This window comes from Crocuta crocuta, unplaced genomic scaffold (genome assembly GCF_008692635.1).
Source record: "Crocuta crocuta isolate KB4526 unplaced genomic scaffold, BGI_CrCroc_1.0 scaffold383, whole genome shotgun sequence".
Taxonomy (NCBI): Eukaryota; Metazoa; Chordata; class Mammalia; order Carnivora; family Hyaenidae; genus Crocuta; species Crocuta crocuta.
The window spans coordinates 197856-221457 of NW_027531897.1; the positions used below are offsets into that span (position 1 = coordinate 197856).

The 23602-nt window shown below is 37.0% G+C and overlaps 1 protein-coding gene across 3 annotated transcripts in view; it reads right to left on the reverse strand.

The window, feature by feature from the left end:
* The window catches only part of LOC144239471 (general transcription factor IIH subunit 2), a 28617-nt gene that overhangs the window by 2734 nt on the left and 2281 nt on the right, over positions 1-23602 (reverse strand). For 2 of the 3 annotated variants that reach the window (XM_077773528.1, XM_077773529.1), the window contains exons 2-14: positions 18953-19038; positions 18136-18213; positions 17784-17820; positions 17054-17140; positions 14808-14858; positions 14420-14474; positions 10902-11007; positions 9164-9254; positions 8909-8996; positions 7817-7924; positions 4801-4864; positions 2915-3018; positions 2262-2364 (exon numbers count right to left, since the gene is read on the reverse strand). In XM_077773528.1, coding sequence (XP_077629654.1) covers positions 2262-2364; positions 2915-3018; positions 4801-4864; positions 7817-7924; positions 8909-8996; positions 9164-9254; positions 10902-11007; positions 14420-14474; positions 14808-14858; positions 17054-17140; positions 17784-17820; positions 18136-18213; positions 18953-19008 — 1028 coding nt within the window. In that variant the 5' untranslated portion in view covers positions 19009-19038. Of the gene's footprint in view, positions 1-2261; positions 2365-2914; positions 3019-4800; positions 4865-7816; positions 7925-8908; positions 8997-9163; positions 9255-10901; positions 11008-14419; positions 14475-14807; positions 14859-17053; positions 17141-17783; positions 17821-18135; positions 18214-18952; positions 19039-23602 lie in introns of those variants that run through there. The other variant, XM_077773531.1, reaches the window with a different exon arrangement.

Sequence of the window (23602 nt, forward strand, 5' to 3'; positions counted from 1 at the left end):
ATCGAGTCACTATGATGTGCACTTGAAAATAATAGGATATTATATGTCAAATATACTTCAACTAACAAAAATTGTTTGGGCTAAAAAATAGTCATAAAAATTTTAAATTTATTTTTATCAAGGTTAAATATGAACACACTTCCCTTATTGTGACTCCACCAGGGAATTAAGCCCTACAGAAAATACTCTGAGTGACTATTTTACAACTCTCCCAAAGATAGCACATAGCTGATACAATTCTATATAGATGGAAGAGAAATTAATTTCTTTGGGGAGGCCTAAGGGCTTAATTTTCAAGGAATGGTTTAAAGAATTACAAGTTCCCAAAACGGGGGCACCTGGGTGGCTGAAGCATCTGGCTCTTGATATAGACTAATGACCTCTGAGTTTGTGCATTCAAGCCCTGCATTTGGCTCTGTGCTGATAGCGTGGAGCCTGCTTAGGATTCTCTCCCTTCCCCTCTCTTTCTCTGCTTCTTTCTCTCTCATAAAATAAATAAATAAACAAAAAAGCTTGGGGCACCTGGGTGGCTCAGTAAGTTAAGCATCCGACTTTGGTTCAGGTCATGATCTTGTGGTTCATGAGTTTTGAGCCCAGTGTTGGGCTCTGTGCTGACAGAACTTGGGATTCCCTCTCTCTCTCTCTCTCTCCCCCTCCCCAGCTTTCTCTCTCTAAATAAAAAAAAATGAACGTAAAAAAAAATTTTTTTTAAGTTTCCAAAGCTTACTACAAAAAATAGAGGCCCTCTCCCCACCCACCCCCACTTCATTTCCAGTTCCTCACTTTCAAAACTGTTAACTGTTTGATAGTTACCTACGCTTATAGGGAAATCTTTTGTTTTTTTCTGGCATTGGCTATAAGCCTCCTACTATGGAAGATGATAATTTAATTCTCTTTCAACCTTCTTGAACCAACAGCATGTACACACACAACTAATTCTTGATTCTTTCTAATTTTGAACAGAACATTATTAAATGTTTGGTTTATTATGACTATATAAACATATTAAGCTGAGCCACGTAATAAAACTCTTCCTCTTTTCAAAATGTTTCTTGCTAGGGGCATCAGGGTGACTCAGTTGGTTAAGCATATGACTCTTGATTTTGCCTCAGGTCGTGACCTCATGGTTTGTGAGACAGAACCCTGCATGGGACTCTGCTGACGGCTGATTCTCTGCCCCACTCTCTCTCTCAAAATAAATAAGCAAAAAAAAATTTTGTGTGGCATTAATGACTATATTGTGATCCACAAGCTTAGTTTTCTATATAATTACGTAATAACTCAGCCCCAACCCTTCCCTGAGAAGTCTCAAAGTTTCTGTGTTCACGGACATCAAGAATTCATCCTCCAGGTGACAACTCTCCTAGCTAGAACCTTCAGACCTTCTCCAAGCTGGATTATTTATTCTCCATATCTGACACACAAGTGTCATTCTGTAATCTCCCCTCATCACCATCCTAGGGCTTTGTTTAGATAAATATTTCTATTCTCTTCCAGTCATTCTTTCTCAGTTCCTTTGAATCATCTCTTCCACGGCTTCCCCACAAAGTCTCTTTTTGGGGCCTCACAAGTCTGAAAATGTCTTTATTCTACCTACATTTAATTGATAGGTTTGCCAGGTATGTAATTTAGGTTGTTAATAATTTTCACTCCAAATTTTCAAGGAAATTGCTCCCTCTAGCGTCCAGTATTGCTAAGAAGCAAAATAATCTTATTTTCAGATTATGTGACCTAATTTTCCCTCTCCAGAAATGCTCACAATTAGTATTTTGCTGTGTATTCTAAAATTTCACAACAATAAACTTTAGTGTGGGTTTATATTTCCTAACTATGTTAGGCACCTGACAGTCCCTTTCAATCCACAAAGTTCTGTCCTTCAATAGTAGAAAATATTCTTTAGGAGAGAAATAGCTAAAGGACGTTAGACCATACTATTAGGCCTTCTGGATAAATCCTTTGGTTTTACACCACAGAAATTGGCTAAGGCTACAAATGAGGGCTTTTTTGTTGTTTTGCAGAGCTGATATATCAGTATACAACTACACTTACTCTACATAGGTGGGCTTAGGGAAATTCATTCCTGGAAATCCAGATCTCTCTAATAATAAGTCATTTCAGTCATAACCAAGGTATTCTACCATCTCATTCTCTGTATCAGAAGTCATCTTGCCCAAATTAATATGACTATCTTTTAATATGCAGTAACAATGCACTCAAACATTACTGTGTACAACAGATACAAATTAATCAAAACACTATACCTTTCTCCATTATGTTCTTCTAGAGGAATCTCTTGAAAAGCATCCAAAGGAAATAAATGGTGATAAGATCGTGCCAAATGGGGAGCAGACACCAAAGTAAGACCTAACAAATAAAACAGAGACTCATATGTAATAGCCTAAACGTTATTAAGACGATGGCTGAAATGTCAAATGATAGGTTAAATATTTTCAAGGTATTTTTTTTTTTTAGGACTGTTGGTATTAATTTCTTTAAAAGAATCTCCTTTAAAAAGGAGATTCCAGGATGGAGTCTTCTGTCACTAATTGTGTGACCTCTCTTGGCAATGTGCCTACTTATAAATGAAATAAAATTCAATTCTATTACTTTAATTCCTCATTCTCCTGATATTTATTTACTCTATAAAAGTAAGAGCTGCAAAAATGTCTACTAGACCTACTGCAATGCCTTTCAAGAACATACCCACTTCAGAAAGAGAATCAGAAAACTGTTCTAGAGTGCCAGGTTTATTCTTAGAAAGGAAGAATGGGGCATTCAATAAAAAATATACTCTTCTCACAGATTAAATCCGGAAACATAGGCAAAGCTTAATATTAACATTTACTTTAATAGCAATATATGTAAGAAGTTATTCAAGATTAATTTACTGGATAAAGATCAGGTGGTTTCTTACCACAGATTTTACATTCAACTGGAAGTTCACAGTACTTTGCTCGACACTGTGGGCAGAAATACCCTCCTAATGTAAGTCCTGGCTCAGTGTTGCTATCCAAGTGCCTGCGGGAGGAAACATTACTTTTAAATTATATATAAAGATCGGAATGGTTACAGCAAAACAAAGTATCCTACCTTGATTTTAAAATCTTGAAGTGGTTTCATAGTTTACTTATGCAAGTTTCATTCTTTACCTTTTTATTCCTTTGCATTTCTGTTTGGAATAGTGTGCATAAATGTCTGTTTTCTGGTTTGTCTGTTTTTTTAAGTAATCTCTACACCCAACATGGGGCTCAAACTCACAACTCTGGGATAAAGAGCCGTATGGTCTACTGACTGAGCCAGCCAGGGGCCTCAATTTGCATTAACATATTTGAATTCACTCATGTTTTCTTCTTCAGGGACTCTATCTGTTGTTAATCTCATCCAGGATATTTTTCATCTCAGACATTTGTGTCTAAAACTTTGATTTGGGTCTTTTTCCTAACAGCTGTTTTAATACATTATCAACTGTGCTGTTTCTGGATATGTTTCTGTTCAATGATTCTCTCCTTGTTATGGGTGATATTTTCATACTTCTTTGCATGCCTGGTCATTTTTGGCTGCCAGACATTATGAATTTTGCTTTGTTTTAGGTGTTGGATTTTTCCTTAAATATATTGGGGCCTTTTTTAGAATATACTTGGAAATAAAGTATAGAATATTCTAGAATATACTTGGAAGTAACTTGGAAATCGTTTGATCTGTTCAAAACTTGCTTTTTAGTTCATTAGGCTGTCCTTCATAGCTGTTAGTCTGGGGTTAATTTGGTTCCATTACTGAGGACACTATTCAATGCCCACTGTTAAGAGGTCTCTCCATACTGACTGGTGGGAACATGAACTATTCCCTGCCCCTGTGAGCTCCAGGGACTAAGCTGCCACTGAAAGAACCTCTTCAGGGGTTCTCTCCTGGGCCTCTAATAGCAGTTCTCATAACTCACCTGATGATTCCAGGGAAGTCCCTGCGATCCCAAGAGTTCTCTGTACAGCCCTTTTCTTTCTAGTACTGTGCCTGGAAAATTATAGCCATTTCAGCTTCCCAAACTCTGAACTTTGTTTCTTCAGCTGATCAAGACCTCCATGGTCTCTGTGGGTTTCCCCTCCTGTACTGTGGCCTAGATATTCCCTCTAGGCAGTAAGCTGCACTCACAGGGCTCACCTCACTTGTTTCCCTTCTTTCAGTGATCGTTTACATGCACTGCCTGTTGTCCGTGTCTGAGTATCACTGTGTTATATGTTTTGTCTGGCAGGAGGGAGGAAAGTAAATTCAGTCCCTATGGTACCTTTATAGCTGGAGATACAAGTCTTACTTGTGATTTTTAAGAATCAAGAAATTACTCTCTTTAACTTTGCTTCATATTTCTGTAAACTATAAGGCTGTACACTTAAGACAAGGTATGTTCAGAAAAGTCTAGAAGCCATCCTTTTGGCTTTCTCCGCATACTGCCCAGGTAAATATTTTTTCAGTTTTTACTTTTTATTTCCATTATTCTTCTTATCATTAATATAAATAAGTATGTATATCTAGTCAAATCTCTACCTTCTTCTTAGAGGATTGGCAGCATACTATATACTTTTCTCTGTCTTGTTGTTTTACCTAATAACACATCCTGAAATTACTCCACTGGAGTAAACAGAGATAGTCCTCACTCCTTGTTATAGCTATATAGAAGGTAACCTTTTACAAAAGCCATTACACTGCAAGCCCATGTAACTTTAGGTTTTTTTAAACTTGTAACGTACACGAAGGTTAAATTAAAAATGTAAAAACATTATCATTGACAGTTTCAAAGTTTTTACTTACGCCATGCTGAAAGAAGGTTTTGCATCTTGATCAGACAGAGAAGCAATGGTATGTTGAGGAAATCCTTTAAAGAAGAAAATGTATTAATTTCTTTTTCCAAGCACATAGCAAAATTCTAAGACTAGGAAGCTAAAAATATTCCTACCAGAAAGCCCACAAAGTTGTACAAAAGTTCTCTCTCCTGCCTTTTAGAATGGTTTATTATACTAGTATAGTATACCAGGCTATAAAAAAAATTAAAAGTGGAGAAAATGGGGGAAAGACAGATGGCCGCAGATTCTAAAGTTAGCCAGTTGGATGCTAACAGACTGAGGTGCCCAGGAGACCCTCCATACATATCTTTATTTATTTTTCTTATTAAAAAAAAAAAATTTTTAGGTTTATTTATTTTTGAGAGACAGAGAGAGCCAGGGAGGAGCAGAGAGAGAGAGGGAAAGAGAGAATCCCAAGCAAGTTCTGCACTGTCAGCACGGAGCCCAGTGTGGGGCTTGAACCCGCAAACTGCAAGATCATGAAACGAGCTGAAGCCAATAGTCAGACACTTAATCAACTGAGCCGCCCAGACACCTCATACATATCTTTAAATCCTAAAAACAAGTCTAAGAGAAGCAGAAACTATAAAAAAAAATTTCATTACATATAAATATTAAGTCTCTCTACATATCAAAATAAGTAAAGTTAAATGGCCAAATGAAAAAATATTTGCACCAGGTGATGAAAATGGGTTTATATTCCTAAATGGCTAACAAATCAATTTGAAGAATAAATTATTATAAGTTTAAATAACTTTAAAATGGGCTAAAAATATGTATCAGTAAGTAAAAAAAATTAGCCAACATAACATTTAAAATGTATTGAGTGTTTACGTCAAGTATTATTCTGTATGCTTCATGTATATTAAGTCAACTGCTGCTACACACCATGAGATAGACACTTACATCATTTTACAGATGAGGAAACAGGAGAGGTCACCAGTACTATGAATGGACTAAAAAAAAGACAGAAAAGCATTCCATCTCACTAACAGTTAAATAATGTATATTAGGGGCATCTGGATGGCTCAGTCGGTTGAGCGTCCGACTTCGGTTCAGGTCATGATCTCAAAGTTTGTGGGTTCTAGCCCTGCATCAGGCTCTGTGCTGACAGCTCAGAGCCTGGAGCCTGCTTGGGATTCTGTGTCTCCCTCTCTCTCTGCCCTCTCCCCCACTTGGTCTGTGTGTGTGTGTGTCTCTCTCTCTCTCAAAAATAAATAGACATAAAAAAAAAATTTTTTTAAGTGTATATTAAACAAACAAACACAGGGCACCTGGGTGGCTCAGTCGGGTAAGCCTCTGACTCTGGATTTCTGCTCAGGTTATGATCTCATGGTTCTTGAGATAGAGCCCTGTGGGCAGTGCGCTGACAGCACTGAGCCTATTTGGGATTATTTCTCTCTGCCCCTCCCACAGTGGCATGTGCAAGTGCTCGCTCATGCTCTCTCTCTCAAAATAAGTAATAAACATTTTAATTTTTAATTTTCATTTGTTTTTTAATGTTTATTTTTCAGACAGAGAGCTAGAACACAGGCTCAGTTTCACGTCCAACTCTTGAATTTGGCTCAGGTCATGATCTCAGCAGTTCATGAGTTCGAGCCCCAGGTCAGGCTCTGTGCTGATAGTGGAGAGCCTACTTGGGATTCTGTCTCTCCCTCTCTCTTCTGCTCCTTCCCATCTCATTCTCTCTCTCTCTCTAAAAATAAATAAACTTTTTAAAAAATGTATAAAGAGACTCTTTTTCATACTTATAAAGTTTATGCCTTTTTCTACTGAAAACAAAATGGGTTCATTATAAAATTTTTATAATAAAACTATATATAATGTTTATATATAAAAGTATTACAAAATATAAGAAAAAGAAAAATTATTTTAGATGATGCAAAACCCATCATTCTTCTCTTGAAAAAATCCCTTTATTAAAAAATATTTTATTTTACTTATTTTTAAAGATTTTAAGTAACCTCTATACTCACAGTGGGGCTCAAACTTACAACCCTGAGATCAAGACTCACATGCTCTCCAGAGTAAAATAGCCAGATGCAACCCTCTCAAATCCCTTTTAAGCAATGTGATGTACCTCCCTGCCACTTTCTGCCTCTGCAGTTTGTATTATGCAGCTATTTTTTAAATGTTTTTTAAATTTATTATTGAGACAGTGAGAAACAGAGCATGAGTGGGGGAGGGTCAGAGAGATATGGAGACACAGAATCCGAAGCAGGCTCCAGGCTCTGAGCTGTCAGCACAGAGCCTGATTCGGGGCTCGAAGTCATGAACCATGAGATCGTGACCTGAGCTGAAGTCGGCTGCTTAACTGTCTGAGCCACCCAGGCGCCCTGTATTATAGAGCTTTGACCAAACAGTACAAAGAATTTTGTAGCTTATCTTTTAAATTTCTTAATACAAAAAGAATTTTTCTATAAATGCAGTGTCTCTGTACCTTTCTAGCCTTCAAAAGAAAACAGTAATGACTGTTGTGATAGGACAACATGTTTTTTTTTAAAAATGTTTTATTATTTATTTTTCAGACAGAGAGTGAGAGAGAGACAGAGAGTGAGTGGGGGAAGGGCAGAGAGAGAGGGAGACACAGAATCTGAAGCAGACTCCAGGCTCTGAGCTATCAGCACAGAGCCCGATGTGGGGCTCAAACTCACGAACCATGAGATCATGACCTGAGCCAAAGTTGGACGCTTAACTGACTGAGCCAACTAGGTGCCCAGGCTTTAGTTTTCTTTTAACTTCTCTGTATTTTCCAAGGTTGCTTCAACAGGATAATTTTCTCTAATTATGAAACATTTAAGTTAAAAGAAATAAATTCTTAAACATTAAAATGATTGTGTACAAATAAAAGCAGCAAGTCTAATTTGACCCCAAACAGCCATTTTTTTTTTTTTTTTTTTACAAATAGTTTATTGTCAAATTAGTTTTCCCCAAACAGCCATTTTTAAGTATCCGTTTTACAACAACATAAACTAAACACTTACCCATGCGAATAAGTGAGCATTCAGAACCGGAGCTAGCGGGCGGGGGACTGACATGATGTGTCAGCAATTCCTTGTAATGGGTTTCATCTAAGATAACATGGTATGTGCCTAGCAAGACGAAAAGGAAGAGGAAAAAGACATATCAGCTTTCCAGACACGAGTATCAATTGTAATTTCTATGTAATTCTGAAAGTTACACCATCTGGAAATGTACATTTTCAAAATAAGTATTTAAGTTAAATGATCATTTTTCAAAAACTCGTTTAAATGACATCTCTAAGTTGACTTCTCTAGGAATAACTATATTTACAGTTTAATTAAAGCCAAGTTATAAGATCTTTACAAAGTATTACACATTAGTGAAATTTCTAGCATTTCAAGAGTTATAATGCTTTCTCTAAATACTGACATAACTACTAAAGGTCCTTGCATTTTGAGATGATATCTTACAGAATCAATAATACATTTAAGATGACTATACATACTATAGACTTCAGGACATGAAGTGATTTATTTATTTATTTATTTTTAATTTTTTTTTAAATGTTTTATTTATTTCTGAGAGAGAGAGAGAGAGAGAGACAGTGTGAGCAGGGGAGGGTCAGAGAGAGAGGGAAACACAGAACCCGAAGCAGGCTCCAGGCTCTGAGCTGTCAGCACAGAGCCAGACACGGGGCTCAAACCCACGAACTGTGAGATCATGACCTGAGCCGAAGTCGGACGCTTAACCGACTGAGCCACCCAGGCGCCCCAGGACATGAAGTGATTTAAATTTAGTAGCTTGAAAATATCCTGATTTACAATTTTTTCCCCGTTTATTTATTTATTTAGAGAGAGAGTGATAGAGCAAGCAGGGGAAGGGCAGAGAGAGTGGGAGACCGAGAATCCCAAGCCAGCTCCATGCTATCAGTGCAGAGCCCCACTTGGGACTCAATCTCATGAACTGTGAGACCATGACCTCAGCTGATATCAAGAGTTGTACACCCAATCGACGGAGCCACCCAGGCACCCTAAAACATCCTAATTTAATTAATCAACTGTTATTTCTTACATAGGAATTATGAGTAAATACTGAAGATTCGAGATATATACCACCAGTTTCACGAGCAAGTACGGTGCAAACCCGAACCTCTGCAGACAGTCCTATAACAGACACTCTAATTTTAGCTGTCTTCAGGGTCTTCATAAAATCCATGTAAATGCAGCGTTTGGGGGAAAGAAAAAAAAACATGCAAAAATTAATGTGCTTAAGAAGCAAGTTTCTGAAAACTAGTAATAAATTCACTACAGAATTCTCTTTGGAGTTGAAACTCTGGCTTTGAATATAAGGAAATGTATGGGCTCTACCTTGATTAGATCATAGATATTAGATGGATCACAAGTTGTGAGGCTGCTAAAGATGATCAGCACTTCTCTACTTGTATGTCCAGGCATGTGTCTACAGAGAGGTAAAATATATTCCAATTAGGGACAGATTAATGAATTACTTTGCCTAGAAAAAGCAGTACTTGTGGTTTATTTATTTGGACTATAGAATATCCCATTTAACACTGCAAAGGAATGAATTGTGACTATACTCTAAGTATGTTACTATAAAATTTTCTAAAATTAGCTATGCAAAAAATTGATTCATTTATTCATTCCATAAATATTTACTGAATTCTCTTTTTAGGTTATGAGATAGAGTAGTAAGCAAGACTGTATAAGGTTCCTGATATCATGAAGCTTTCAAACTAGTAGATTCATTTCATACAGTCTAAAGTGTACACTGGAAAGTATGAACATACCATATGGATCGACTTTAAGATGTCTTGACAACAGTAACATACTTCTTTTTTATATATTTTTTAGTATTTATTTTATTTTATTTTTTGAGAGAGTGCACAAGCAAGCATAGGAGAGGCTGACAGAGAAAGAGAGAGAGAAAGAGAGAGAGAGAGAGAGAATGAAAATCTTAAGCAGGCTCCAGGCCTAGCACAGAACACAGCAAAGAACCCGAAGTGAGGCTCAATCTTACAATTTGAGCCAAAATCAAGAGTCAGATGCATAACCAACAGAGCCACTCAGGCGCCCCAACATACTTCTTTTTAAAGGCTATAATTTAAAAATCCTCATGTTTGATTTAGACTTTGCGACATGATGAGCTGTTTTCTCCAATACTAAACAGATTTTTATGCTTTTTGGAGGCAATTTTATCAGTTATTTATAGCTTTCTTCTTAATCTCTTCATTGTTGGGCTCTCATATTTCATTTGTGGATGCTGCTATTCTGCCTATCTTTAATGTGGGTATTACCTCCTCACTATTTCAAAACTAGAAAAATATCTATTATATAAAGGTATAAAAACCAGGACAATCCAGGGATAAAATATAGGAGCTTAACACTAAAAGAATATTTTCACTAGGGTCTAAGCTACATTCCAAATACTTGAACTTGCTGGAAAAGTGTGCTATTAAATTTGCAAAATAATTAACAAAATAAGTTAAGAAAAGTCAACAAATGTACAGCAAACTCACAATTATTATACCACATTAAATTCCATATATAATCAATTTTCAAAAAAATAATTTTCATCAACATTTTCTTTGTACTAATACTGCTACATTTTTAATTCTGTTTTTCTAAAACCTTTAAAAATCTATCTTGGGGCGCCGGAGTGTCTCAGTCAGTTAAGCGTCTGACTTCGGTTCAGGTCATGATCTCATGGTTCGTGGGTTTGAGCCCTGTATCAGGCTCTGTGCTGACAGCTAGCTCAGAGCCTGGAGCCTGCTTCAGATTCTGTGTCTCCCTCTCTCTCTGACCCTCCCCTGCTCATGTTGTCTCTGTCTCTCTCTCTCTCAAAAACAAAACATTAAAAAAATTTTTTTTAATTAAAAAATAAAAGAAACTATCTTACCAGCTAAGATGTAAAATAAAAATTTACAAACCAATACCACACTAAATATCATAAATGACATCACATTATTTCTCTTAATAACAGTTTCACTACAGCTCAGTTTATGGACACACATATTAATACATTATCATCTCAATTCATTCAAAAAACTGAAAATGAATTATAAATAAAAAAACGTAAAATACCAACTTTAGAGTCTGCATCGCCATGCTTAATGAGTTATAGAGAGACGGTTCTCCGTGGCAGGTCAGATCTACAGCTTTCTTCAAAGCCGTGATGTGTTTCCTTGGGTTTCCTAAAATAAAAATGTAATAATCTACTTACAATAAAATTTTATTATACATTATAGAAATTTGAGTTTTTGCCTATATTTACTTATCCATGTTATTAAAGAACAGAATCTCCTCAATTTATATTTTTATAGCAAGTGGCACTTTTATCAGAAATGTTTGTTATATAAACTTTTACTTCAAATTGAAAAACAGAATAAAAATTATCTTCCTATTAGCATACTTTGTTTTTTTTTTTTTATTTTAAGTAGACTGCATGCCCAACATGGAGCCCAACGCCGAGCCCAAATTCACAACCCTGAGATCAAGACCTGAGCTGAGATCAAGGGTCAGATGCTTAACCAAATGAGCCATCCAGGTGCCCCAACATACATTTCTTTTTAACACGGGGCTTGAATTCATGACCCTGAGACCAAGAGTCACATGCTCAACTGAGCCAGCAGGGCGCCCTGTTAGGGCATATTTTAAATGTCATTAAAGGGCACAACTTTTTACTTTTAGTGTTTCCCTATTTCATCATTTTTAAGGCTTCTACATTTTTACAATTTAACATCTCTGAAATCACGCTGTGTCTTACAACCACCGGCAGCCAGACAGCACTTGTGACATGAGCATCACTGCCTGGTTACATGGGAACCTAAGGATGGCTCCTGAGGTGTTGTACCAACTGCATCACGTACCCTGTTTGTGCTATTCATGTTCAATCTAACTGCCATTTAAAGTGTTTCTTGGGGGCCCAGGAAGCTCAGTCTGTTGAGTATCCGACTCTTGATTTCAGCTCAGGTCATGATTGTGGGACTGAGCCCCACATCAGGCTCCGCACTGAGCATGGAGCCTCTTAAGATTCTTTCTCTCTCTCCCTCTGCCCCTCTCCCTTGCCTGTGCACTCTCTAACTTAACATAATATGACATAACATAACATAACATGTTTCTAAAAAAGGTTATTAATGCTAAGGTTATATGTTTATGTAGAAAGGCAAGGAACAGAGAAGTGAGGTATAAATTTATTATTAGTGAAGCAAAACTTCACTGATAAAAGAATGACTGTAATTCCCTATTTTTTATTCAGGGGATAAAAAAGGAGTTTTATACGACCTAAGAAAGGAAGATCTCCACAAGTAAACATAGCTGTGTTATCTTCTGTTACTGAACTGACATCTGAAAAGATTGTCTATTTCACACCAACCAATACATATAAAGTGAAGAGAAATTGCCAAGTTCTTTAGAAGAGCTACCAGACATGTCAAATTATCAAGAAGCTGGTGTAAAAAATAATTTTTTTCTGTTTTTGATATGAACAATTTACATTTATCATCGGACACTGGGTCAAAGTTTATATGCTAAAGTTAAGCTTGATGGCTCATAAAATAAAGCCATCTTACAAATGATGGAATCTGAGATTCAATGAAATACAGTTAGACAGTTTCTCCTATTTCAACACTGTCTTCACTTTAATGATAATCAAAACATTATTAAATTGATTTTATCAGATAATTCATCAAACTACTTCCATACCGTTGAACATCTCTTCCCAATTTGTCATTAGTATTATCTGCAGAAGGAGGCGGCTTCTTCTTTCATAATGTTTCCTAAGTATAAATTCTAAGGAACAACCATTTTAATGGTTTTTCCCAAAAATCTTAAACAAATTAATGAGCTCATCAGCACTATAAGTACCAGTTTCTCCATGGTTCAACAAGCAGTGTACTGCTTTTCAAACTTCATTTTCATCATTTAAAATACATAAAACAATACAATGTTGAGTGGTTTCGTTTTGTTTTTTGATTGCTTGTTTGACTAAAAATTTTTTTTAAAGTTTATTTATTGTGAGAGAAAGAGACAGAGTGCATGCAGGGGCAGGGAGCAGAGAGGGAGAGAGACAATCCCAACAACCCCAAGCAGGCTCCACACTGCCGGTGCACAGCCTGACACAGGGCTCAATCTCACAAACCATGAGAGCTATTTATTTTTTCTTTTTTTTTTTTTTTTTTTAAANTCGGACGCTTAACCGACTAAGCCACCCAGGCGCCCCGAGTTTTTCTTTTTATTCTGATGTGAATTATCTGTCTTCTTTGTCCATTCATCTACCTGGAGCTTCTTGGTGTTCTTAGTTATCTAAATAAGTTTTAAAACACCAAGCATTGGCCATTACTTAATATAAATTTCAAGTATTTATTCATAGAATCCTAAAATTTTAAAAATGAAAAGTACCAGGGCACCTGGGCGGCTTAGTCAGTTAAGCATCCAACTCCTGATTTTGGCTCAGGTCATGACCTCTCGGTTCCTGAGTTCAAGTCCCAAGGCAGGCTCTGTGCTGTCAGTGCAGAGCCTGCTTGGGATTCTCTATCTCCCTCTCTCTTAACCCTCTTCTCGACAAGCACTCTTTCTCTCTCCCTCTCAAAATAAATAGACATTTTAAAAAAAGTACCTTACTAGGTCCAAATTCATCATTTCATAAGTGAGAAACAAATCTAACAAGTTAAATAACTGGCCTCAAGACAAACACCTACCCAGTGGCACAACCAGAACTTAAACCTACATTTCCTGGCCCTCTATCTACTTCTCTTTCTACCATACCATACAAAATATTTTGTTCATCTCCTACTGTATTGTGAGTACAGGAAAAAAGCCTACTACATTACTGTCAGTGTGGTTTATAGCAGTGATTCAGATTAGAGAGACAAAGGGTATCCTCAAGAGGTCTACTGGAATATCTAGAGGATTTTCTTTAATTAAAAAGAAGTTTTTAATTAAATTAAATTTTTAATTAAAAAAATTTTAAGTTTATTTATTTTTTAAGAGAGAGAAAGAGAGCAGGGGGAGGGCAGAGAGAGAGGGAAACACAAAATTCGAAGCAGGCTCCAGGCTCTGAGCTGTCAGCACAGAGCCTGATGCAGGGCTCACTCATGAGCCATGAGATCATGACCTGAGCCGAAGTTGGATGTTCAACCAACTGAGCCACCCAGGCACCCCTCCTGAACTATTTTTTAAGAGAATAAAATTCAGTTAGTCATGCCGTATAAGCAGAAAAAATGAATTATTAACAATAATTACAATTCAATTTTTAAGCTCTTGGCTCTTTAGAAATTTAACTTACAAAAAATTAATTTTAAGACTAAGTGCATTTTTAGAATGGTTACAACAATTTTATCTTAATTCTTTCAGGATAAGAATGAATGAATCTTAAATAAACATTTACATTCACTGCAGTAGTATTCATTATTGTACAGAACTCAATTTAAAACAGTTCATCTTAAATACCAAGAGTTTAATGAAGGGTTTATTAAGTGTTTCATGACGAGAGTATAAAAGAAGTCTACATTTTACTTATTAGGCAACCTTATAAACAGGGTTACAAACAAGGTTGAATAAATAAAGCCGAGTCCTTGAGTCCTGTAAAGGTAATTTTATGCATACCTGAGAGTTCGGTCAGTTTTTCAGCTCTTTTACTCTTTGTTACAATTATTCCAATCTCAAAATAAAAACAAAAATGATCATTAATTTAACAATTTAATTCTTCTTGAGAAGAATGTACATAACCTAAATTAGTAATTACAAAAGGAATAAGTAACATAAGAGAAATTTTTTCTCATGATGCTTCTGACATCAATTTAACTATGATTTCACTGTACATTATTTAACTTCTAGAGTTACCTTGCTTTTCATTGATAAGTGTACCAGAAACTGGTACACAATCTGGATCACTTAATAATCCACAGAAGATGTGTCCAATGTTTTAAAAATAAATTATAACTGGCAGTAATATCAGGAACCTAATTCTGAATTCTATCAGTTATCTACATACCTGACTAATAGGATTTTGATCAAAATATTCTTCTACGAAGTATTCCAACAACTGTTTAAAGAAAACAAAAACACTATATAAGGGCAAAATAATAACCATCAGAACATGTTTTGTGAAGCCCTTTTATCAAGCATCACTTCATGATTTTTAGGCATGTAGATTTTCAAAAGCTGCTTAGTAAAAATATTAAGAATAAATTTAAAAATATTAAATAAATAAAAATCACAAACTAAATAAGCCTGAATTTAAAATGGGAGGTGGTGAGACAGAAACAATCCAAACATGGAAAGATCCAATGAAGCCAAACACAGGAGAATGAATGGCAGAAGCAAGGATGGGTTTTGACAAGTTAGGAATAATCTGAATACGTTCATAAGGTGAGGGGACTAATCTGAATGAAGTCCAAAGAGAATGAAAATTCAGTAAAGAAAAGGAATAACCGACTGACAAAGCAAGATGCTGATTAGGGAAGAAGGACAGAAATGAAGAACATAAATAATTGGCCATTTTGTTGTATCATTTTCCAAAATGATGTGAAAGTCCTTCTACTTAGCTATAGTTTATAATAACTAAAAAAAAAAACAAAAAAAAAAAGAAATTCTTTAAAAAAGTTCCTTCATGGGAATGTATGATATTTACTCAAGAGAAGAGGACAGAAAGAAAAAGAGAAGAACTATGACCAAGTCTTAGGGCACTCCAGCACTGGAAAGTTGGAGAGGAGCTCAAGAAGCAAATAAAGGGATTATTCGTAACCAAAGTCAAAAGAAGGATGGGTGGGGCACCTTGCTAGCTCAGTACTTAAGAGTGTGCAAATCTTGATCTTGGGGTCAAGAGTTTGAGCCCCACATCAGGGATACAGTTTACTTAAAACACACACACATACACACACACACATACACACAAAAGAGGGAGAAGTGGTCAACTGTTTCATTTATTGCTAAAGATAAAAAGGCATTGAATTTCACATCCTGGCGGTTAGGGTGGACCTTGAAAATGTAGTTGTGAAGACAACATTCCAACTGGAGTATGTTAGAGAGAGAATGCTGTGGATATTCAACTGTGGAGAGTTGATCAATATTCCAATAAGCACAACACACAAATTCACCAAAAGAGAAGGTAAAGGGCAAATCTAATCTAGTAAATTTTAAGAACTTGTGTACAAAAAATGGAGTAGAGGATTTGGAAGAAGAATGGAGACCAGCAGTATGTCTTGACCTCTCCCTCACTCTATTCCTCTGAAGCCCCAATCATGACTCAAAAGTCCTGAGAAATTTCACCAATACGCTTGCTTTTGTTAAAAAGTAAAAAGAGAGAGAATATTCTTATCTTTTCCCTCTTCTGCCAGAAATTATGAATGCATAGGGAAGGCAATCAAGAACAGACTTTCCTTGTCAGAAGAGAACTATCCAAACTTCACACTTAATTGAGGGAAAGAGCTCAAAGTCTGGGAATATCTCATCATGGAAATGCATTATATCCTTCCTCTCTTGCTGGTTAGTTACAGTAAACAAGATACAGGACAGTATAACCTCAGAAGAGAAAGTGTGTCCCCAGAAACCCAACACAGCTTGCATGCACCCAAGCTGGGCTCTCCTCCTTTCGTGTACACCACTCCATCCCAGCTGCTATTCTCTTGGGCCAGGGAAAAATGCATGAAACATGAAATACCCAGGCTAAAATCAAGCATTAGAAGAGAAAAAAGGACCCATGTAAAAATGTATTCATGAATGTTCACAGCAACATTATTCATAAAGGCCCCCAAAAGTGGGAATAATCCAGTGTTGTATACAATGGAATATTGTCTGGCAAAAATAAAGACATGAAGTACTGATAACTGCTACAACATAGATGAATCTTGAAAACATTATACTAAGCAAAAGAAGCCAGTCACAAAAGATGACATGTTGTATGTTTCCATCTCTATGAAATGTTCAAATAAGAAAATTTGTAGAGACAGAAAGTACATTAGTGGTTGCCTAGGTCTGAGATGGGTTGGGAGACAAAAGGGAGTGACTGTTAAATGGTACAGGTTTTTTTTTTATGATAAAAATGCTCTAAAATTGATTGTGGAAATAGTGTTGAACAACTCTGTAAATATACAAAAAACTTTAACGTTATACTTTAAATAAGTTCATTTTATGGTATGTGAATTATATCTTAATAAAGCTATTGTAGAAAAAAAAATTTATTTTAGAATTCAGTGTCCTTTGCCACATTTAGTATAACTAAGAATGATTTTACCGTACTTTTAAAGTACAAGTCAATCTGTTTGGCTTTAAATCTTGGTCTTCCATCGTTCTTGATCCATCTACTACCACATAAAGATGACGCATCTACCAAAAAAAAACAAAGACAATTTTCAAAAACATTTTTGACTAAGAAATAAAAATGTCATTTAGTATTTACATATCTCACACACACACACACACACACACACACACACACACACACACACACTTTTTTTAAGGGTGAGAGAGCGTGCATGAGAGATGGGGAAAAGGGCAAAAGGAGAGAACAGTAAGCAAGCTCCGTGCCCACGATGGAGCCAGAGGAAGGGCTCAAACTCATGAACCCATGAGACTGTGACCTGATCTGAAATCAAGTATTAGACACTCAACAGAATGAGGCACACAAGGACCCTCTACACGTATATTTTTCATATATGCTTTTAAAAGGTCGGTTGTCTTACTATTAGTTATTCTGTCAAGACAAAATGTTTCCGTAACCCGACTATTTCTGTCCTGGTAAAGAAAAAAATATTAGGGGCACCTGGATGGTTCAGTTGGCTGAACATTCGACTTCAGCTCAGGTAATGATCTCACAGTTCATGAGTTTAAGCCCTGTATTGGGCTCTCTGCTATTAGTGCAGAGCTCACTTTGGAGCCTCTGTTTCCCTCTCTTTCAGCCCCTCCACCACTTGCTCTCTCTCAAAAATGAATAAACATTAAAAAAAATTATATAAAAAAATTAACATACCATTCCAAGTCGAACCTGTCCATGGTGCTCAAATACTCTGTTAAAATTATGCAAACATTTTAATAGAATGTCCTTTATTACCCCCCAAATCTATATAACTTTTCAAGTAACCTGCATTTTTTTAGGGAAATAAATTATTCACTTATGGGCCCCCCCCTAATTACAGGCATTTGGATACTCCCTGAAGACCTAATTCCTTGCTGAGATGCTAGGTTGCTGGTTCCTTCACCCTATTCAGGAGTTTAAAGGTCAGGACACAGCTGAAATGAAGTACTAAAGAGTGGGTATATGTGGACAGAAAGACTTGAATAAATTTTACCTTTTATAACACAATTACAAAAAGTTTACATACCTTTTTCTCTTTGCTTTGAAGAGAATGTCTTCTATTGTAGCTTTAAGTGATCCTGATTCATCTTCTTTAAGAATCTCCCTATAAGGAATAATTACTCATTTGAAAAGAAAAGCTAAAAATTTATCAACCCAAAAGAAATGAAAATGTATGTCTAAATGTCAATCAACTGGTGAATAGATGAATAAAAACATGGTATACAATATAATGCTATTCAGCAATAAAAAGGAATGAATTTCTGATCTCTGCTACAACATGGATGAACCTTGAAAATAATGTTATGTGCAAGAAGCCAGACATAAATAACCACAGATTATATGATTACATTTCCATGAAATATCTAGAAGGGCGAATCCACAGAGTCAGAATGTACATTAGTAGTTGCGTAGGGCTAGAGATACAAATAGAATTAACTGCAAATGGGCATGAAGGATCTTACTGGGGTAGTGAAAACATGTGTTAAATACACTTTAATAAATGTATTAGGAAAACCAGTCACCGAGGGGTGCCTGGGTGGCTCGGCTGGTTAAGTGTCTGACTCTTGATTTTGGCTCAGGTCATGACCTCAAGGGTTAGTCAGTTTGAGTCCAGCACTGGGCTCTGCACTAACAGTCTGCTTGGGATTCTATGTCTGCCTCTCTATCTACCTGCCCTGTGCTCATGCTTGACCTGGTCCTCTCTCAAAATAAATTAACTTAAAATGAATGAATAATAGTAATAAAAAAAAACAACAACAGTCACTGGAAGACAAGAGAGATAAAGCTGTGAAACAATGAGAAACACTGTCTAAAAGAGAAAGAGAGTAAGATGCCCTACTCACCATGTCCTTTCATAGCCTCCTTCCCAACGCTTAGTTCTTTCAGGTTCCTCATCCATTTTCTTTTCTTAAATGTATTATTCAATATCCTGTAAAAATCATCAGACTGTGAAATTTCTAAAAATATTTGTCACTGAATTCATACATTTCAATCTGAAAAGTAAAGAGAGGGAAGCAAACATATAAAGTAAAAAAATAAATAAAAACAGAGAATGCAAGGTCGTAGAATTCTTTGCAATTTATTCACTAATAGTTGAATGAAAATATTTCACAAAATTCTCATGAAACTCTTTTTCCCATTCCTAAGAAAAAATACATTTATGCACAAAGCTGGCACCAATTGAAGATAAACATCTTTTTACAATTTTTAAAAACAAAAATGCATTATAAATGTGTCATAGGACAAGACCACAGAATTAGGGGAAGTCAGTAAAAATGTAGATGAAACAAGTTCAGCTGCAAATGCTGGCTATTATAGCTGAGTGACGGATGCATGGTGAGTCATTGTATTGTCTACCTGTCCAATTTTGTGTATGTGTGAATTTTCCACAATCAAAAATTTTAACTATGATTAAAATTGAATCCCAATGTGGGGCTGGAACTCACAACCTTGAGATCAAGAGTTACATGCTCTAGTGACTGAGCCAGTCAGGTGCTCCATAATAATCATGAGTTTTAGTATATGTGCTGCCGAAGCGAGCTATAATCATGAGTTTTCAAATGAAATTTATAGAGAGATCCAATATGGCAGAGAAGTAGGGGGACCTGACGTTCCCTTGCCCCTCAAACACAGCAGTGTTGAGACTAAAGGACTTTGAATTCCAAGAGTTCAGGCTGGAGAGGGACAGAGATGTCTCTGGGGGCCCCTGGGGAGTACCTGGCGGCCCACAGTGGAGGCAGGATCCACCTACACCAAACCCTGCCCCTCTGTGCCTGGTAACTGTGTTTCTACTAGCGTGGGATGGACACCCACAAACGACAGCCTCTCTTCCAGACCAGCGCTGCTACTGGTTCCAAAACACTCAGTGATTCTGCATGTTCTGATTTAATTTCTGGAAAACTCTTATTTTATATATATTTTATTTTATATATATATATATATATTCCCCTCCCCCCCCCCGCCTTTTCTCCTGTTTTCTTCCATCTTCTAGTCTGATTATTCTGGTTGTTGGTTTGTTTAAGCAGACATATTTAATCTATTTTTTTTATACTTGTTCTGTATCTCCTTCTTTATTTTCCTCCCTCTCTCTAGATTAACTGGTATAGTTTCTCTGACGGGTCTATTTTCTTTTCTTTTGTTTTTCCGCCCCTGTCATTTCTCTTTTTGCATGGGATAAGGCCTCTTCCATCAATACTGCCCCACCCATTGGTATTTTTTGTGGTTGTTGTTTTGTGGGGTTTTTTGTTGTTTTGTTTTGTTTTGTTTGTTTTCTCCAGGGCTACTTCAAGGAACAAATCAAAGCACACCTGGTGGAGGGTCCAAAACATCACTACCAGTAGGGAGATAAAACAATCAGAGTAACAACAACAGAGAGCAAGTAACACTCCAAAAAACACCTCCTGAATGATCAGGCCCTGGACAGCATAGGACTCCCCTTTAATATAGTAGTCCTCACAGGCGCAGGACATAGAACAAGCTTTTAGAACACATAAGGGACAGAAAACTAGCCAAAATGACAAAAGAGAAAGAATTCTCCTCAAAAGAAATTCCAGGAAGGGGCGCCTCAGTGGCTCAGTCAGTTGGGTGGCTGACTTCAGCTCAGGTCATGATCTCACAGTCTGTGAGTTCAAGCCCCGCATGGGGTTCTGTGCTGAGAGCTCAGAGCCTGTAGCCTGCTTCAGATTGTGTCCCCTTCTCTCTCTGTCCCTCCTCTGTTCACACTCTATCTCTGTCTCTCAAGAATAAATAAAACATTAAAAAAAAATTCCAGGAAGAAATGACAGCTAAAGAATTGATCAAAACAGAGATAAACAATATATCTGATCAAGAATTTAGAATAATAGTCATAAGAATAATCACTGGGCTTGAAAAAAGCATAATAGACACAGAGAAACTATTGCTGCAGAGAACAAGGAATTTTTAGATGAACAAGAAATGCTGTAAATGAGGCGTAAAATAAACTAGATGCGGTGAGAGCAAGGATTGAAAGGACAGAGGGGAAAATAAGTGAAACAGAAGATAAAATTATGGAAAAAGATGCTGAGAAAAAGAGAGATAAAAAAATTATAGACCACAAGGGGAGAATTAGAGAACTAAGTGATTCAATAAAACATAATAATATTCGTATCAGAGGAATTCCAGAAGATGAGAGAGAGAAAGGGGCGGAAGGTGTACTTGAACAAATCATACTTCCTCAATCTGAGGAAGTAAAAAGACACTGAAAACCAGGAAGCAGAGAGAACTTCCTTCAGATGTAACAGGAATCTGTCTTCTACACAATATATCATTGGGGCGCCTGGGTGGCTAAGTTGGTGAAGTGCCTAACTTCAGCTCAGATTTGTGAGTTTGAGCCCCACATTGGGCTCTGTGCTGACAGCACCAGGATTTTTCTCAAAGGTAGAACAAACAATTCTAAAATTTGTATGGCACCACAAAACACCCCAAATAGCCAAAGCAATGTTGAAAAAGAAAACCAAAGCAAAGGCATCAAAATCCCAGACTTTATCCTCTACTACAAAGCTATAATCATCAAGACAGTTTGGTACTGGCATAAAAAGAGACACATAGACCAATGGAATAGAATAGAGAACCCAGAATTGGACCCACAAATGTATGGCCAACTAATCTTTGACAAAGCAGAAAAGAGTATCCAATGGAAAAAAGACAGTCTTTTTAGCAAATGGTGCTAGGAGAACTGGATAGAAACATGCTATTGCTGAAACATGACCACTTTGTTACACCATACACAAAAATAAACTCAAATGGATGAAAGACCTAAATGCAAGAAAGGAAACCGTCAAAACCCTACAGGAGAAAACAGGCAACAACCTCTTTGACCTCAGTCGCAGGAATTCCTTTCTCAACATGTCTTTTCCAAAGGCAAGGGAATTAAAAGCAAAAATGAGTTGCTGGGACCTCATCTATCAAGATAAAAAGCTTCTGCACAGCAAAGGAAACAATCAACAAAACTAAAAGGCAATGGAAGGAATGGGAAAAGATATTTGCATATCACATATCAGATAAAGGGCTAGTATCCAAAATCTATAAATAACTTACCAAACTCAACACCCAAAAAACAAATAATCCAGTGATGAAATGGGAAGAAGACATGAACAGACACTCTTCCAAAGACATCCAGATGGCCAACAGACACATGAAACAATGCTCAACATCATCAGGGAAACACAAATTAAAAACACACTGAGATACCACCTCACACCGGTCAGAGTGGCTAAAGTGAACAACTCGGGAAACTACAGATGTTGGTGAGGATGTGGAGAAATGTGAACCCTTTTGCACTGTTGGTGGGAATGCAAACTGGTGCAGCCACTCTGGAAAACAGTGTGGAGGTTTCTCAAATTAAAAACACAACCACCCTACAACCCAGAAATAGCACTACCAGGAATTTTTCCAAAAGATACAGGAGTGCTGATGCATAGGGGCACATGTACCCCAAGGTTTATCACAGTGCTTTCAACAATAGTCAAATTATGGCAAGAGCCCAAATGTCCATCAACTGATAAATGGATAAAGAAGATGTGGTTTATTTTTTTTTAATTTTTTAATGTCTTTTATTTTTTATTTTGGGAGACAGACAGAGCGAGTGGGGGAGGAGCAGAGAGAGAAAGGGAGACAGAATCCAAAGCAGGCTCCAGGCCCTGAGCTGTCAGCACAGAGCCCGACGCGGGGTCCTTACTCATGGACTGCGAGATCATGACCTGAGCCTAAGTCAGACGCCCATTCGACTGAGCCACCCAGGTGCCCCAAGAAGTGTGGTTTAATATATACAATGGAACACTACTTGGCAATGAGAAAGAATGAAATCCTGCCATTTGCAGCAATGTGAATGTAACTGGAGGGTATTATGCTAAGTGAAATAAGTCAGCCAGAGAAAGAGACACACAGAGTCACAGAGAAAGACACATATGTTTTCACTCATATGTGGAACTTGAGAAGCTTAACAGAAGACCATGGGGGAGGGGAAGGGAAAAAAGTAGTTACAAATAGAGAGGGACAGAGGCAAACCATAAGAGACTCTTAAATACAGAGAACAAACTGAGAGTTGATTGGGGGTGGGGGAGAGGGGAAAATGGGCAATGGGCATTGAGAAGGGCACTTGTTGGGATGAACACTGGATGTTGTATGTAAGCCAGGAATAACAAGAATCTACCCCTAAAACCAAGAGCACACTGTACACACTGTATGTTATCCAACTTGACAATAAATTATATTAAAAATAAATAAAAATAAAATTTAAAAATGAAATTTATTATTTATAACTTTTTTACTGTTTATTTTACTTTTGAGAGAGAGACAGACAGACAGAGCATGATCAGGGGAAGGGTAGAGGGAGAGACAGAGACACAGGATCCGAAGCAGGTTCCAGGCTCTGAGCTGTCAGCACAGAGACCGACAGGGGGACTTGAACCCACGAACCGTAAGATCAGATCTGATCCGAAGTTGGTGCTTAATTGACTGAGCCACCCAAGCGC